At 59.5% G+C, this 17,973-nt stretch overlaps 1 protein-coding gene across 1 annotated transcript in view; it reads right to left on the bottom strand.

Moving 5' to 3' along the window:
- Positions 1-11,535, bottom strand: part of CROCC2 (ciliary rootlet coiled-coil, rootletin family member 2) — a 71,943-nt gene extending 60,408 nt beyond the window's left edge. Inside the window, 1 exon segment of the mRNA XM_089916069.1 lies at positions 11,458-11,535. Coding sequence (XP_089772195.1) covers positions 11,458-11,535 — 78 coding nt within the window.
- Between the last annotated feature and the right edge of the window lie 6,438 nt (positions 11,536-17,973).

A 17,973-nucleotide genomic window follows, 5' to 3' on the forward strand; every position in this document is an offset into this window, starting at 1 on the left:
TCCTGGAGCAGGCAGCCTCCCAGTTTTCACAGTGGGGTTGGCAGGGAGGGGTCCGAACCCCACCCAGCAGGCCCAGAGCCCCACGGCAGGAGGGGCTGACAACAGCAGAGGGACAACTGGTAGAATGTCCACCCACACACCCCCCTTTAGGACAAGGCCAGCCATGTGGGGCTTCCCCGTCCACTGGGAGGGGCACGCTGGAGGGGCACGTGTAGGCCCTGGGCCAGGGCAGGGTGGGAGCCGAGGGAGGGGCAGTGGGTGGATCGTGGGGACGGCCCTCCTTCCCAGCCGCCTAGAACAGCTGACCGTCTGTGGCAGAGGTCCAAATAGCCCCAGACGTGGGTAGGAGACCCTGGGTCTTGGGTACCCAGAGACTGGTCTTGGGGTCTTGGGCTCCAGTTGGCACTCTGCCTCGGCCCTGGGCATTCTTGGCTCCACGATGATGGCACAGCCGGGGGAGGGCCTGGGCTGCCCTCCAGAGCTCAGGGCCGGGGTGGGGCCTTTGTCGCCAGGTCTATTGTGGTGCTGACCGTGGGGGGAACTTGTGAACGCTGCAGGCCGAGGCAGCCACTTCTAAACCAGCGTGAACATCTGGACATGAGAGGACAGCGAGGCAAGATGGCCCAGCACTCAGGACAGTCCATAGCTGCCCACCGGCCCTGCTGCGTTTGCGATATGAGCTGTCAGGCAGTGAGTGAAATAGCAGAGGGTAACCAGACGCTTCCCAGGGGGAGCTGGAGATGGATGTCCCCTCCAGTGACTCTCTAGGGCGACAAACCAGGGTCCTCCCATCACCCCCGAAGGTCCCAGACTTCTCAAACTTATCACCATGTGCCCAGCCCCTCCCCACCCCTGGCTTCCCAAGACCCCCCACCCCGAGACTCCCCAGATCTCCCTCCCATCCCAGGGCCCTGGTGAGTGACCACCGCACAGCATCCTACCTGCCTGCCCTCCTCTGATCCCCCCAGCTCTCCCTGAAGACCCTCTCGAGGCCTAGACCCCTCCACCTGGCTCTGACCCTCAGGCCTGGGCCGGTAGGGATGGAGGGCTTCCTGGGTGCACCCCTGCTCCCCCCACCCCACTGCCCTGGTACAATCTCAGCCCGTCCCCTTTTCCTGATACCCCAGCCTGGTCTCTTCCGCTCACGTCTGCCTGGACACGAGGCCTGCCCCCCCGTCAGCACCAGAGTGGCCAGGGCCACCCCAAGACCCGGGCTCTTGCATGACACCTGGTGAAGCCACATTCCCATCCCAACAGGAGCTCGGTGCTGGGCAGACACTGAGCAAACTCTCGGGACTGAATTCCACTGCCCCCCACGGGGAGTGAGAACCCTGGCTCTGGTTCACCTGGACCCCAGTCCTCCTTCACCTGCGTGTAGAAATTTGAGTCCCCTGGGAGGTCTTGGGAGGCACCTTGACTACACTCCCCCTAGCCGACCCCCCTTCAGCATGACTTTGGGTGAGCAGCCTCCCTTGAGGGAAGGGGAGGAGGTGACTGCTGTCCCCTTTGGGCAGAGCCCGGAAGGGGGCGCCAAGACCACCAAGGCCCCTCCTGTCCTCCGGGGAGAACAGGCCGCGGGCAGGGGTTCAGCCGTCGTCCGCCCTGAACCCCCTTTGCACTCAGGGAAACCGAGGCCCAAGGGGGAGGCGAGAGCCACCTGAGGCCCGCGGGACTGTCAAGTCCAGGAAGGCCCCTGCCCCTCCGCCCTCCACACCACCCTCCCCGCCCCGCCCCGGGCGTCCGCGGCGCCACCCACTAACGGGAAAGCAGCAGCGGCACAAACTTGACTCATTCCTAACATTTACAGAGGGTCACTTATTAGCTGAGACATCCCAAGAGGAGCTGGGCGCGTAATGGGTTCCAGCTGCAGCTGGGTGCCTGCAATGGGCTGTGGCCCAGCTGGAGCCGAGGGAGGCAGCGGGGTCGGCACGGTGGGGGTGCGCGGAGGCCCTGGGGCTGCCCCCTCCCACCCCGCCCCACCTCCTGCCCTCCACTCCCCCCCCAGTAACGGGGGGCAGGGAGGGGCCCGGAGTGGGAGGGGCCTTCACCCAGGGCAGGTCACTGGGCCTGCACCAACCTCTGGCCTTGGGGCTTGGTTCCCTCCACGGCCGCCCAGGACCCCGCGATGCCACCTGCAGCCCTGTGGGCCAGGGGTGGCTCTGGGTCGGGTTTTCGGCCCAGCTTTGGGGGGGGGGTGCTGTCTGCCTGTGACCAGGCAGTGCACTGGGAGACTTCTAGAAGCCCCCCTCCCCCCCTCGCAGTCTCAGCTGGTCAGAGGGGACACCAGAGCTGGGCATCAGCTCCCCAAAAGACCTCAGACTCACAGTTGAGCCTGACCATGTCCCCTCCTCCTTTCTGTCCCCAGCGTCCTCCTCCCCATCAGCTCAACCAGCTTCTAAGGACCTCAGGGAGGTCACAGCCCCTGCGTGACACCCCCAGTGAGCCCTAGAGGGGGGCCTGTGTGTGCGGCCCAGTGGGGTGGCCATCCCCTCCTTCCTTGCCGCCGCCCTCGCCGTGTGGCCGTGTGGATAGGGAGGGTCTCCGCTCCAAGGACCCTGGGCTCCCCTCTGGGAGAGGTGGGCTGGGGCCCCTGCTCTGCCACTGCCGGTGCACTGCCTGACCCCAGGCATGCCACCTGCTGTCCCGAGCCGTGTGTTCTCATCTTTGAAAATGGGGCGTCCCAGGGACCCAGGGGCTGCGGCTCTGGGGACCCCGCCCTAACCCCGCAGGTTAGGACATGAGGCGGCTGGGAAGGGCGGGTGGACCTGTAAGACAGAAACGGAAACCACACGGAACAATCTCACTCTCTCCCTCACTGGTGACCACCATCGGACCCCCGAGTGGCCCCTCTGAATCCGCAGGCTGCTCAGGCACAGGTCCCCCGGGAGAGGAGCCCAGCGACTTCTGGAAGGAAGATGAGGCTGCCCCATACCCAGAGCCCAGTGAGGGAGACCCCTGGGTGGCCCGGGTGGGTCCAGATGAGCCCCGTGGCAAGGCAGGGAGGGGCGCCAGAAGCCCCGTTTAAAGTCACCCTGCGAGAGCGGGTGTCCAGCGGGGGACCTCAACTCAGCCAGCAGCGTGAGCGAGTCAGAATCCTGCGCCCCTCGGCAGAGTCGGGGGTTGCCCCCCCGCCCCGCCCCCCCAGCAGCCTGGGTCTGGGGTGGCGGAACTCCAACAGTGCCACCGTGTGGCCGCAAGGGGCGCTGCAGGAGCTGTGCCTGCCCGGCGCTCGAGGAGGGAGGCTGGGGCTCCTGGGGGCGGCGGGAAGGCAGAGGCTCCCTTGCTCGTGGAGATGTGAGAAGGGCGTCACCTCTCAAGGTTTCCCAGCACCCGTTTTATACCTGTCATCTAGGCTGGAAGGGAGGCTCAGGGTCTTGCACTCACAGGCGGCAGTGTTAGGCCTGGGCCCCCGCCCGTGGGCCCCCAGCACCTTCCCAGTGGCCCGAGATCAGGACTCCGCAGGCACGCTGGCCTTGGGTCCCCTCCCTGAAGGCAGAGGAACGGGGGGCGGCCCAACCCTCGCTTCCTCCTCCGCCTCTGCCCCTCAGACCCTCCCCAGCACTCCCGCAGGGCCCCAGGCACCCCAGGGCCAGGCTTTGGTCCTCGCCAGGCGCGGGCACAGCTTGAAGAACACATCTGAGGACAGGGCCTCCAGCCAAGTCCAGCCACCGGACGTCTGCTTGCCATCCTTCCGTGGCTTGGCCGGCTGCAGAGAGGGCCCTGGGCCTGGGTGGCTGCCTGCCAGGCTCCATTTCCTTAGGAAAAAGAGCTTCTCTGTGCCTGGGGTAACCCCTGGCCCCCACCATGCTGTATCTCAGCACCGCCCAGTTTCAGATCTCTGTGCATCCGTTTAGCACTCTGGGGCCCTGGGCGTCACCCCAGGAGCCGGGTCAGGCTTCTGTGGGTGGTAGTTTGGGCCTCAACTAACAATAAAGGGGCGATCTGGGCCAGGCATGAAAGCAGGCACTGGGGATGGGGGGACAATTTCTCGTTCATCCCTGCGTCCCCACCCCGGCACCATCAGCACTTGGCACGCAAGCAGGCTCAGACACAGGTCACTACCAGAGGGACCGAAAACCAAGTCCAAGGTATGAATCACCAGCTGAAAAATGACTCATGTCAAGGGATGACAGAAGGGCAGCATCCTGTCCGTCTTGTTTGCTACTGTGTCCTCTGTGCCCACATGGACTTCCGGGAGGAGGTGGCCGTTGAGTTGGACCTTGAAGGATAAATAAGAGTCCAGCAGCCAGAGGGGACAGAGGTCAGGCATCCAGGTGGAGAGACCAGAGGAGGAGAGGCAGCGGGGTGGGTGTCCAGTCTGTGCGGGGCTGGGGAGTAGGGTGCACGGGAGCCATGAGGCGGGAGAGGTAACTGAAGGCCTTTAACATCCCCGTGAGGATGGTGGCGCCCCGTCTTCACTTCTGAACGAGGAAGGGAGACATGTCCCATCTGATTAGCAGTGACCCTGGCTGCCGTCCACACAGGGCTTGGCCACACCCTGGCACTCTCAAACCATCCCGGCTCCTGTCCCGAGGGTGGGCCCTCACTCACCCAGGCTCTGGGGAGCCCCCCAGACCACCTGTCTCACCCTCGTACAGATGGGGACCCTGAGGCAGACAGTCAGTGGCAGGGCCAGCTCCAGAACCTGAACACCACAGTGCCGTCCTTTCTGCTCAGGGGCAGCTGCGACTTCATGACTGTGCCAGCCCTCCCGGGCCTCCCGACGGCACCTCCTCCCTCCCCCCGGTGCCCCTCCCTTCCCCCCTCCCCCTCAGACCTCCCCACTTTGGAACCTTAAGCCATAAACACCTCTACAAAACCCGTGGGTGGAGAAGGTGTGTGTGGGGGGAGAGGAGGACGCAGGACACCGAGGACCCAGGGAGCCAGCACTCCCTCTGCAGTTACTAGAACAGCCAGGTAGACTGTGAAGCTCCTACTCCCGAAGACGTCAGAGAGCCATGGAAGCAGTGGGGGAGATGGACCGACACTCAGGGAGAGGTGAGTGGCAGGGCGTCCTGGGCTGGGGTGGGTGCTCTGAGTTTGCAAGATCAGCGACAGAGCCTGGGAACGGAGCGACCCTCAAAACAGAGCCGGTTTCTCAGCTATGATCATTTTAAAAGTGGTAACAGCTTCCCAACACATCAAATACCTAGGAGCCAATGTGATAACAAAGTATGTGCAGGGCCGCTCCGTTGAGAGCTATGTTGAGTAAAATTAGCAAAAATGTACATGGAAGAATGGAAGACAGTATTGTAAAGCCGTCAGTCCTCCTCAAATTAATCTGCAGATTCAATGAAATCCCAATCCAAATCCCAGCAGGGTTCTTAGTCTGTAGAAATTAACAAACGGATTCTAAAATTCTTATGGAAGAGTCAAAAGTATGTAGGGAATCGTGAAGAAAGCTTATGCTCAGACGGAACGACACGTCACAGATCCACAGGGACGAAGACAGGGTAGCGTTGGTATAAGGACCAGCTGACCAGCGGAAGAGGCCACGGACTCTGGAAGTACGTATGCACACATGCACACGCTGACACACGTGCACAGACGCGTGCACACACTGGTGAGTGACAAAGGTGCACAGTGCAGTGGGGAGATGATGGGATGTTCAGTCTGGGGCAAGGCCCACTGGCTTTCCGTACGGAAGGAAACACGTGGTGGCCTCTACCTCACGCCATACACAGAGGTCAATTCCCAATGGATTGTAGATTTCACTGTGAAAGTAACACAATAAAGCTTTTAAGAGAAAACAGAGAAGAACCTCTTAGTGGCCTTGGAGTAGGCAAAGTGTGTTTCTTAAATAGCACACAAGCAGCAGTAACCTAAGGTGGAAAATGGACAGATTGTGCCAGGTTACAGTTATGAACCGTTCCTCAAAGCACCATTACAGGGGTGAAAAGGCCACCCACGGGAGGTATTTGCAATACACGTATTTAATAAAGGACTTGTTTCCAGATTAGGCCATCAAATCGAGATCAGTAATAAGAAGAGAAGGCATGACCCCAAGAGCAAAACGGGCACACGGTAGAGCAGACGCTTCACAAAGGAAGATGTCTGGAGGGCCAGTAAACACAAGGAAATGTGCTCAGTTTCATTAGTCATCGGGTAAATGATAATTAAAACCGTAAAGCAATACCACTGCACATTCCCCATAATGGTTGAATAGGAAAATGACAGGAAATGCCAAGTGCTGGCGAGGATGTGTAGCGGCCAGCCCCTCACACGCTGTAAATCCATACAGCTATTTTGGAAATCTGTTGGCAGTATTCACTGAAGCTGGATGTATGCGAACCTGTGACCCAGCACTCCTATGGCTGGGTGTGCACCCAACAGAAACATATACATATGGCCCCCAAAGATATGGAGCAGAATGCTCGTGGCGGTGCTGTTCATGAAACCCCTCAAACGGCCATTAGCTCTAAAATGAACACATTTTAGAAGTGCGGCATATTCACACACTGGGGTGCACAGCAAACTATAGCGACGTGCCGCATTCCGGTGAATTTCGCAAACGTGGTGTAGTACAAAGAGTGTGTGTGTTTACACACACACGTATATGGCTCCATTTCTCTAAAGTCCCCAAATGGGCAAGACTAATGTATGTTGGGGGAGGGCGCTTCTGGCGTTCTGAGAATGCTCTGCTGGGGCAGGCGCCAGCCACACGACGGGCTCAGTTAAGCTGCACACTTAGGATGTCTGCACGCTTTTGTATGCATGCAAGGGCCAGTTTCTAGAATATGGGGCTCTGCTCTCATCCCCACACTCTGTGTACAATGACTTTCCATCCATTCTCCAACCTACCACGTGTCCACCACTCCCACCCACCCACTCAACCATCTGCCACCATCTGTATGACAGTCTCTTCCCCTACCCACCCGAACGTCCCTTTATTCCTCCGTCCGCTAATCCTGAGCTCGGCAGACTCTATCTGTAGGCTAAATCCGGGCCTGCCGCTTGTTCATAAGTAAAGCTTTCTTGGAAAATAACCACATCCATTTGCTCACACACTGTCTGTGACTCCCTTCATGCTCCAGTGTCAGAGCTGAATAGTTGCTACAGAAACTTTATGATTTGCAAAGCCCAAAATATCAGTCGTCTGGCCCCTCCAGAAAGTTTGCCAGCCTCTGCTTTAATCCATGTATCTACTCATCCCATCCCCCCATCCCACCCCATCCCATCCTATCCCATCCCACCCACCCCACCTCATCCCATACCATCTTCTCTCTTGCACTAAGGACATTGCTCCAGCAATCCTTCCTTATTGCTTACGTGTCAGTTATTTTCCTCTCTATCAGACCATTCTTGTCGACACGAACTGTCATAATTTATCCTCGCCTTAAAAAGATGTATTGCCCCTACGTGTCCCACGAGGTACCCTTGTGGTCAGTGTCACCCATGACCCCTGCGCTGTTGACGCCGTGGTCCACCGTCTCCTCTGTGCTTGACCTACTAGCAGCACTTTGTGCTGTGCTGACTGTCGTCCCTCCTCCCTGGAACTCTCCCCTCGCGAGGTTTCCAGACGTGGCCCTCTCCCAGTCACTCTCACCTCCTTGGCCACCCCGTCTCGGTCCCCTTGGCCGGTTCCTTCTCGCCTCACCCATCTTTAGGTGTGGGTGTGCGCCCGCTCCTTTTCCTGGGTACAGTCTCCCCTTGGGATCTCACCCAGTGACCCACATGCCAACGGCCCCGGACGTCTAGTTCCAGCACGGAGCTCTTCCCTGGAACCAGGTCCAGGGGTCCGTTTGCCCCCCGACTGCCTCTGTGCGGACGCTCATCAGCTTTGCCACCTTACGACGCTCAGAGCAGAAGCTCTGCCTACAGGATGGTTAAGCCAGATGTAAAGAAAGACTTGAAAATCTCTGTAGGTTTGAAAACTAAGGTGTTTATACCTTTAGATAATCCAGGGATAAAATAAGAAGCCACAGTGGAAATGAGAAAACAGTTTGAACTGGGTAATAATGAAACTTATTATATCAGAATTTATGGGACGCAGCTAAAGCCTCGTTTAGGAGGAAATGCACACATTAAAGGAGAAAGTGGGAATGCGAAATGATGCCACCGCTGTGGAGAACAGTATGGAGGTTCCTCAAATTCAACATGGGATTACCGTAGGATCCAGCAATCCCACTTCCGGGTGCACACGCAAAAGAAGTGAAAGCAGGGATTTGAACAGGTATTTGCAGTACTATTAACAACAGCCAGAGGTGGAAACAACCCAACGATCCATGAACATATGAATGGATTAACAAAATGGGGCCCACCCGTACAGTGGAATATTATTCAGCCTTGGAAAGGAAGGACCTTCTGACACAGGCTACAACATGGATGACCCTTTAGGACACAATACTAAGTGAAATAAGCCAGACACGAAAAGGCAAGTATCGTATGATTCCACTCATATGAGGTCCCTAGAGGAGTCAGATTCATAGAGATAGAAAGTAGGGTGGTGGGTGCCAGGGCTGGGGGAGGGGGAGGGGAGGGGGAGGGGGAGGGGAGGGGGAGGGGGAGGGGAGGGGGAGGGGGAGGGGGAGGGGAGGGGGAGGGGGAGGGGAGGGGGAGGGGAGGGGGAGGGGGAGGGGAGGGGGAGGGGAGGAGGAGAGGGAGGGGGAGGGGAGGGGGAGGGGAGGGGGGAGGGGGAGGGGAGGGGGAGGGGAGGGGGGAGGGGGAGGGGAGGGGGAGGGGAGGGGGAGGGGAGGGGGACGGGGAGGGGGACGGGGAGGGGACGGGGAGGGGGAGGGGAGGGGGAGGGGGAGGGGAGGGGGAGGGGGAGGGGAGGGGGAGGGGGAGGGGAGGGGGAGGGGGAGGGGAGGGGGACGGGGAGGGGAGGGGGAGGGGAGGGGAGGGGGACGGGGAGGGGAGGGGGAGGGGGAGGGGAGGGGGGAGGGGAGGGGGGAGGGGAGGGGGAGGGGATGGGGAGGGGGAGGGGAGGGGGAGGGGAGGGGGAGGGGGAGGGGAGTTCGTGTTTAGCGGGGGTAGTTTCAGTTGGGGAAGATGAAGAAAGTTCTGGAGTTGGATGGTGGTTCTGGCACGACGTGAATGTACTCAATGCCATTGAGCTGTACACTTAAAACTGATGAAAACGGTAAATTTTATGTATATATAATTCACCACAATTTTTTAAGTAAAAAAATTTTTTTAAACAAAGAAGGCTGCAAATCAATGAGCTAAGCACGCATCTCAAAAAATTAGAACACCAGCCCAAAGAACTGAAAAGCAAAGGAATAAAAAGTATATAAATCAATGAAATAGAAGACAAAATACCATACAGAGGATCCACAATGACCAGTATCAGCAACGAAAAAGGAGGCGTCAGTTCGGGGTGACCAACTCATTGCACCCTGCCAGGGACTTCCTCAGATTGGGTCCTGGGTGACCCCTGGGTCTCAAGCCCCTCAACACTCAGGGGCAGGTGGTTACCTGCTTCAGAGCCTCAGACTTCAAGAAGACAGTAAGAGGATATTGGGAACAACCTTGGGCAGTAAATTTGAAAATTTATATATAATAGACAAGTTCTTAGAAAAATACCGTTAATCAAAACCTAACCCAAAAGAAAGAGTCTGAAAATTCCTGAAGCTTCTAGAGGAACTGGGCCCAGAATTATAGATCTTCCTGCCCATCGGCCTCCTCCACCGCCTCTGCGTCCAGACCCTCAGAGAATCCAGCTCTGAGGGTGGGCCCGGGCCGGGGTTGACAGGGGCAGCAGCTCCGGCTGCAGCAAGTGGGGTGTCAGGAGCTCCTCTGGGCAGGGGAACGCATTCAGGTCTGGTTCCACAGGAGCCCCCGTCCTCAAGCCACGCCTTGCGCGGACTCCTCGGTTTCCCCGTCTGTAGCTGGAGGGGCTGGAGGATGCCCCCTCCTCCCCCTCCGGACAGGCCTATCTGGGCATCTTGAGGCGCCTGCCTGCCTGCTCAGCCCTGGAGTAAATGCACCGCGATCTCCATCACCGTGATGAAGACAACAGGTGTTGGCTGGGTGGGCAGAGCGGACCTCGGCCAGGGCTCCCCGTGGCTTTCAGATGACGGTTTCCCACAGGCAGCGGGAGCTGGGGGGCAGCCACTTTTGCCAAGCACCAATGCCCACTGCCGGATGTCGGCACCATCCTGTGTTTCTCCCTCAAACCAGCCCGTAACCATAGCAACTTGCTTCGACTCTCGAGCCTCTATTTTCCTGGAACCCAAAGGGGTGGTAGAATCCTCACAGGTTGATTGGGGACCTGGTTTGGAAACTGGTGTGCAAGTGGCCCTCCCTCCCCTGACCCCCCACCGGCCCTCATGGTCACCGGCACCCAGGGCCTCGCAGAGCTGGACCTCACGGGAGCTGGACAGAGAAAGTCACCCCACCCAGGGCCATGTCGTCAGCCTTGCTGGCTGCATCACCTGATTCAAATATCCTGCGCCGGTCGTGTTCTGTCCTGTGTGGGCACCTGTGTGTGCGCGTGCACGTGTGGCGGCTCCGCCTTGTTGTTTAATCACGGGGACAACTGTCGGCAATTACTCTTCTGCGGTGACCTGTGTGTCTGCATAGGGCCACGTCACCCCCCATCACGCAGCGCACTGCTGAGAGTCTGATAACTGGGTTAATAAACAACTCTGAGTCAGCTGGTTCCCAGGGGTTCACTGGGATCCCTGAGGGGTGAATCAGGGTGGGGACTGTCTGGCTGTGATGGCCGGCGGGGGGCACTTAAGGGAGTGGGGTGGCAGGGCCGGGCACGGGCTGGGAGTAGGGAGTGAAGAGGAGGGGCGTGGGGTAATTCCCAGTCGTTATCGGTGTCGCTGTTGTTTTTGTTATGCAGGTGAGTGCTATGAAGGAAAACCGAACCAGCACTTCTGGAGCTCACAGACTAGACACTGGGCACGGACCACCCCCATGGGCGCACGCCTCTCCAGGGGAGCCTCCGCTGATTCCCACACTTGGCCCCAAGGCAGTAGTGAACTAGACCCCAGAAGGTTGGGGTGGGAGGGTCCTCCATGCCCCACCCCTAGTGTGCAGGCCGCAAGCCTGAGGCCCAGAGAGGGGGGCTGATAGCCCGAGCCCACACAGCACGGAGCAGGGAGGCTGGCCCTGGGGCTCAGGCCCCCGGCCTCCAGTTCAGTCTCTCCCCAGGCTCCTGTCCCGAGCAGAGTCTGCACCTGTGTGCACCTGTGTGTGTATGTGTGCACCTGTGTGTAAGGTGCCTGTGTGTGTGTATGTGTGCACCTGTGTGTGTATGTGTGCACCTGTGTGTAAGGTGCCTGTGTGTGGGTATGTGTGCACCTGTGTGTGTATGTGTGCACCTGTGTGTAAGGTGCCTGTGTGTGCGCGCGCGCTCATGTGGTGCTCATGCTGACCACGTGAACACGTGGAAAGTGCCCCTTGGAGCCGGGGAGGTGTGGCCTCTCTGTGCAGGGTCCTTTCCCTCCCAAGGTGCCCTTGGGGCCTGCTCCCAGGAGGGTGCCGGATCGCAGCCACACCACTGACCTGGATCACAGCGTCCAGCCCCAGCCGGGACCGCTCGGCAGAGTCCCCGTTGCCCGGCTCGCTGGAGGCGGAACTCATCGTGGGCTGGGGCACAGGACGCAAGGGAAAGCAGGGACTCTGCTGCTGGTGAGTTTCCTCCTGGGACCCTGGCCGGGCCAGGACCTCCTTCTGTGCACCGACCCCGCACCTGGGCAGCACCTGGCTCCTCTGTCCTGGGTGCCCAGCTGCCCTCTCTGGGTTGGCGGGACAGCGTGGCTGACTGAGCCCATAGGCGTTGCTGCGGCAACCATGACGCTGAGGGCTGGTTTTCCCTGGAAACAGGAGTGCAGGCCCCGTTGCCATGGGGACTAGGGAACGCTGTTGTCCAGAAGCTGTTCCCCAGGAGACCTGGAGAGGCCCTGGGTGAAGCTCTCCACCTGAGCGACCACACCCGGGCAACTGGCCTCTCACCCAGGCCCCCAGCCCTGCAGGGAAGGGCCCTCAGCCCTCCACTGAGCAGTTGCCCCAGGAGGAGTTGTGTGCTTGGTGGCCACACACCAGGTAGAGGAGGCGTGCAGACCACGGGTCCTTCCTGATTGAGAATGGTAAACTGTGACTCTTTTCCAAGCATTTGCAAAGGAACTTGAGTTCAGTAGTGCAATGCCATGTAACAGGTGAGCAGATCGAGCCTGCGGAGGGGAGGTCACCTGCCCCAGGACCAGAGCAGACCCCTGTCTTCCTCACCTGCCCTCGGATGCGCCTCTGGAACCTGACTTCCTTTTGGAGCCCGTCAGGTGACCTGCCCCGTGGCTCGTGCGCTTCATACTTCACTTCCCCTCACCTGAACATCCCCGGAACCACACAGACCACTGGCAGCAGCTGACCCGTTGGGGGTGGTGATGGGAGAGGTGAAGGGGGGACCGGGGCTGTCCCTGCAGGCCCAGAGCTCTGTGCTCCCCAGCCTGGGCCTCTGCAGTGAGTCTGGCTCCCCAGTGTTCCCTGCCCTCAGGGGATCCTCCTTCAAATCTGGACCTTTCCCAGCCAGGCTAATGCCGACAGGAACCCCTCTTGGAAACGGGCAGCCTCTGGAGGTGGGCCCTGCAGTGGGAGTGACAGCCCCTCTAATGAAAGGAGGCCAGTTCGGGGCCCTGGGGACAGGGGGTGGTCCCCAGACTCCCAGAGACCTGGGCTCTTCTGAGGCAGCTCAGGAGATAGAGGTGGCCTGCCGGGCAAGGCCAGAAGGGGCCAGCAGTGAGGGTGGACACTTAGTGGGTCAGCATACCTGTCCCCAGGGCTGCCAGGGGAGAGAATGACGGGGTCCAGGCCACTTCCTCACAGCCGAACTGTACGACGGTGGTGCCGTTGCTTAAAGGAAGCTCTCCCCGAGAAACGCGTGCCCTCTGTCTCCTCCTGGTGTCCTCAGGCTGCCCCCACCCCCTCCCCACCACCCGTGAGGATAGCCACGAGCGTGCCGTACGCAGGGACAGGACGGGCTCTTGGCCGGACACAGCCCCGCTGGGCATTCAGGCTGCCGCGGGGCTCACTGGACAGTTCTGGGGGACGGGGGACAAGGCCATCCTCTGAGCACGGCCCCTCTGGATTAGTGGTGACTTCTGGCTTCCAAAGGCACCAAGCAGAGGCCTAGGTTCTGACCGCCATGGCTGGGGCACCAGCCTGGCACCCAGGGCTGCCTCTAGCTCCTGGAGCCCTGGACCCCTGTGGGCCCCAAGGACTGAGCACCTGGGGAGCTGGGCTCGGGGGCTGGGAGAGTGCGACCCTGCCCTCTGGGGAGAGTTCCTACCTGGGGGGCTCAAAGGGGGGTTCTCGGACAGTGGGGGGATGAGAGGCTGCAGAGGTCGGTGTGACCACCCGTGAAGGTCCCTCAGACGAGTCCAAATAAGACCCGTCGGCCGGACGCGAGGGAAGTTGGTGCCCCTCTGGCGGGTGGGGTTGTCCAGCCTGTACCCCCCCCCACCTGGACACCCGCCTCGGCCTGTTCTGCCCCCTTGAACACTCGAGGCTGAGCAGAGCAGCCCTGTGCCCTCTGGGCTTACCCTCACCCACCCCAGCACCCTCTCCTCCAAGACCCCTTCTCTGGCCCCCATGCCCCCGCCCCCCTAGGCTCACACGGGCCCCCTACGCACCACCCAGGGCTTCACGGCCCGGCATCCGTGCTCGCGGCTTCTCGTCCTGGGCCATCCGTGGGCCAGAGAGCCCTCAGGGAAGGGCTCAGCCCTGGGCCTGGGCACAGCCCTCGGGGAAGGCTCTGGAATGAGAGAGGGTGTGATGGAGAAGCTCACCATATGGGGGGCCCCAGTGGGATGGGCCTGCGGGCAGGGTGGGCTCAGGGAGGACAGCGGCTGTCCTGACCCCCTCCTCATGGGCTCTGCTGGCCAGCGCCCTGGACCCAGCGCCTCCCCCTGGGGCTTGGAGAAGGTGCCCAGGGACCCCAGCAGCGAGGGCCATGCTGTGGCCTCACCCACCGGCCCCTGCCCAGCACGTGGCCACCCCTCGTCTGTGCACAGGAAGGTCCCTCACCGTCAGGCCATCGCCGCGTTTTGTCACCATTCCCTCCTTGAAGCAGGAACCTCGCTGGGTTCTCCTCAGCCCCTACTGAGTTTACAGTGACAGGTCACCCATAAACTCCCTCAGGACAGTCCGCAGTCCTGGCCGTGCCGGGCCCACGTGTGGACAGGGGGCCCCAGGGGGCTGGGTGAGGAGTGGGGAAGCTGAAACAGGGCCAGGCTGGCCTCACCTCTTTCTGTCCCTCGCTGGCCCCGGGGGCACCAGAATTTGCCACCCCTGAGCCAGACCCTCCCCAAGAGGAAGGGACCTCGAAACTCTCAGGAAAGCGTGGACTTCCCCATGCTCAGGCCACTCCGGCCTTTGGACGGCCTAACAGACGGAGCCGGGGTGGATGCTGCTGGGCCTGCTGCGGATGTGATGGGCGACCCTGACGTGTCCTCTAAAGACGGGTCACATGCAGGGCAGCCTGGGAAGAGGGTGGGAGGCCGGGAAGGAGCGGGCTCCTCTGTCCCAGCCCCGTGGCCTCCGGGCCGCAGGTCTCACTGAAATCGGCCCTGAGGTCTGGCTGGCGTTTGTGCCTGTCTCTCCTCCTCTGTGACCCTGCGCCCCGGGCCCCCTCGCCTCCCGTGCCCCCAGCAGACGTCTCTCCTGGTGGCCGGTTTGGTGGGACGGCCGGCGACAGCTCCTGAGAAGAGGGGCTCCTACTGGCCGCTGTGGCTCAGCTGACCCGGGTCCACCGCCTCTTTGGGGTGTGTGCCCTGCAGGTGCTGGACAGAAGTAGCCTGAGAATTCTGCTGTGGCACCAAAATGCATCCCTGTTCTGCCCACTGGCTGGGGTGCAGCCTCGGGCACTGCCCAGAACCGCTGACTTGTGACAAGGCTGACTGTCCCACTGCCCGCTGGCCCCAGGCTGCTGGTTGCCATCTGTGTGTCTGTGCCTCCCGGCCATCTGTCCACGCCTGAGGCCTGGCCATGAGATAGCAGCAGAGGCCCTGTAACGCGGTGCTTGGGAGGCTCACAGTTAGGGACACTGCCGGTCAACCTCTTGGGGTCACCCCAAGTGGGCCCCTGGGCACGTGTGCTGTGGGAGCGGTATCTCATCGCCTTCCCCCTCTGTCCAGCTCTGGGGGCCTCTCTCGGCATCCAGTCCACTGCCCGGAGACCACGAGGGGGCGCATCAGCCCTGGTGTTTTGGGGTGGGTGATAAGTCTCAGGATGTATCCCAGACAGGGGATAAGTCCTGGGAGGCCACCAGGAGCAGAACCCAGCCTGTATTCATCCACCGGAAGGGTTGCCCGAGACTGCTGCTGTGGGCGGGTTCTGGGGGACGGTCCTGGGGAAGGGGTGCGGGGGTGACGCATGGGCCCTGCCCCCGGCACCTGTTCTCACGGGGTGGGTACAGCAGAGCACCAAGCTCTGTATGATGGTGAAGACAGGAGCCTGGGGGAGGGTGCCTCTGCCTGGGGCACCTGGGAGGTGTGGTGCTATCGGGGCATTAAAACCCTGCCACGAAAGTCCTCATCGTCAGAGCTGAGACATAGGGGGAAATCTTCATGGCCTTGGATTTGGCAATGATTTCTTGGATATGATACCAAAAGCACAGGCTACAACAAAACAAAAATAATAGACTGGATAAATTGAAAACTTCTGTGCATCAAAGAAGCTATCGAGAGAGTGAAAAGGCAACCCTCAGAACAGGAGAAGATATTTGCAAATCATATATCTGATATCGGAATTAATGTCCAGAATATATAAAGAACTCCTACAGCTCAACAACAGCAAACTCCAAACAACTCAATTTTAAAATGGGCAAAGGCCTTGAATCAACATCTCTCTAAAGAAGACATATAAATGCCAATAAGTCCATGAAAAGATGCTCAACATCACTAATCGTTATGGAAATGCAAATCAAAACCACAGTGAGATATCACCTCACACCCATTAGGATGGCCACTATCAAAAAACCCCAGAAGGGACTTCCCTGGCGGTCCAGTGGTTAGGACTCCGAGGGCCCAGGTTCGATCCCTGGTCGGGGAACTAAGATCCCACAGGCTGTGCTGCGCGGCCAGAAAGAAACCAACCAACCAACCAACCAAACAAACAAACAAAAAGCCCCAGAAAATCACAAGTATTGGCAAGGATGTGGAGAAATCAAAATCCTTGTGCACTGTTGGTGGGAATAAAAAATGGTGCAGCCACCATAGAAAATAGTATGGTGCATCCTCAAAAAATTAAACATAGAATTACCACGTGATCCAGCAATTCCACTTCTGGGTATAAACCCAAAAGAGTTGACAGCAGGGTCTCAGAGAGACATTTGTACCCTCGTGTTCATAGCAGTGTACTTCACAACAGCCAAGTGTTCGTTGATAGGTGCAGGGATAAGCAAATGTGATCTGTGCATACAATGGAGCATTTTACTCAGCCAGAAGGGGTGCAGCACTGGCACAGGCTACAGCATGCGTGAACCTTGAAGACACTGTGCTGAGTGAAATAAGCCAGCCACGAAAAGACAAACGCTCTGTGAGCGCACTCGTATGCGGTCCTTAAAGCAGTCAAATTCATAGAGACAGAAAGCAGAATGGTGTTTACCAGGGGCTGGGGGAGGGGGATGGGGAGGGAGTGTTTAAAGGGGACCGAGTGTCAGTTTGGGAAGAAGGAGCATTCTGGAGATGGATGGTGATCTTGGTGGCACGATGTGACTTTTTTTTTTTTTTTTTGCGGTACGCGGGCCTCTCACTGTTGTGGCCTCTCCCCTTGTGGAGCACAGGCTCTGGACGCGCAGGCTCAGCGGCCATGGCTCATGGGCCCAGCCGCCCCGCGGCATGTGGGATCTTCCCGGACCGGGACACGAACCCGCGTCCCCTGCATCGGCAGGCGGACTCTCAACCACTGTGCCACCAGGGAAGCCCGTAAATATTTTTAATGTCACTGAATTTACACTTAAAAATTGTTAAGATGGTAAATTTTATGTTATGTTTTTTCGTCACAATAAAACCATATCAAAAAGAAAAACAAAAACAACTCAAATCTGCCTGCAGCACTCGGGGATCAAATTCTTCTCCCCCACCTGGCAGCTTCGATGACCCCTAGCAGCTTCTTCGGTCCGGGCTGTGCGATAGATGCCACATTCTAGGGGAGGGCGGGGGTGACTCCGGTCTGGCCATGGGCTGACTGACTGGGCCTGTGCGACAGAGCTGGGTCACCCTGCGTGACGCCAGATGACCGAGGCCCTCGGGACCCTCCTCTCCCCATAGACCCCTGCCCACCCCGTCCTGGGCTGTGGCCACCCCTGCCTTCCTTCCGCTTGGAAAGCTTCATGGCTCAGCTGTCTGCTCCCTACTTGGTGTGGGCAAGTAGGGGGTTACCTTCCCGGTGACCATGCTGGTCGGCCACATGCCTGCTTCTCTTTGGGTGGCCCGGATGTTCACAAACGCCTGGACAGCTCACCTCCTCAGGGCCACCCACCCCACAGCCCCCATGGGACAGACAGATCCTCACAACCCCTGCCTGCGCCCCCTGCCCACCAACAGCACACGTGCAACTTGCATGTTGCACAGGAACCGACCCGAGTGCCTCCCCAGGCTTCTCCATCAAGCTTGGGGTCGATTGTCCCATCACCCCCTTTCACACCTAGTTCTGCAGGTTCCCTGCGTGTTTACGTCAGAGCTGGGCACACGCTGAGAGTTGGCTCCCTGTGAGAAAAGGCAGCAGGCTGGGTGGCCGCCTCCCCAGGGGAAGCCTGCCTCCCCTCAGCCCCCGGGCCCCTCCTAGCAGGTAGCAGGCCCGCGGGGTAGTGATGGGTGGTCAGGAGGACAGCCCCTGGGCCACGGGGACCAGCAGTAGGGACAGATCCTGGCTGCCAAGGCTCACGCCCTGTAACCCGGGGGAAATACTTTCCCAGGAAATCACTGGGAATCCAGGGGCTCCAGCCCCAGGGGCATCACTGTGCACGAGTCTGAAGTCCAGTAATGGGGGACAGTGGGTGACATGGGATGCGGCCCAAGTGGG

Source organism: Delphinapterus leucas, chromosome 8 (assembly GCF_059928025.1).
Source record: "Delphinapterus leucas isolate spDelLeu-1000000601 "Yukka" chromosome 8, BTC_Dleu_Yukka2, whole genome shotgun sequence".
In the NCBI taxonomy this organism is placed as follows: domain Eukaryota; kingdom Metazoa; phylum Chordata; class Mammalia; order Artiodactyla; family Monodontidae; genus Delphinapterus; species Delphinapterus leucas.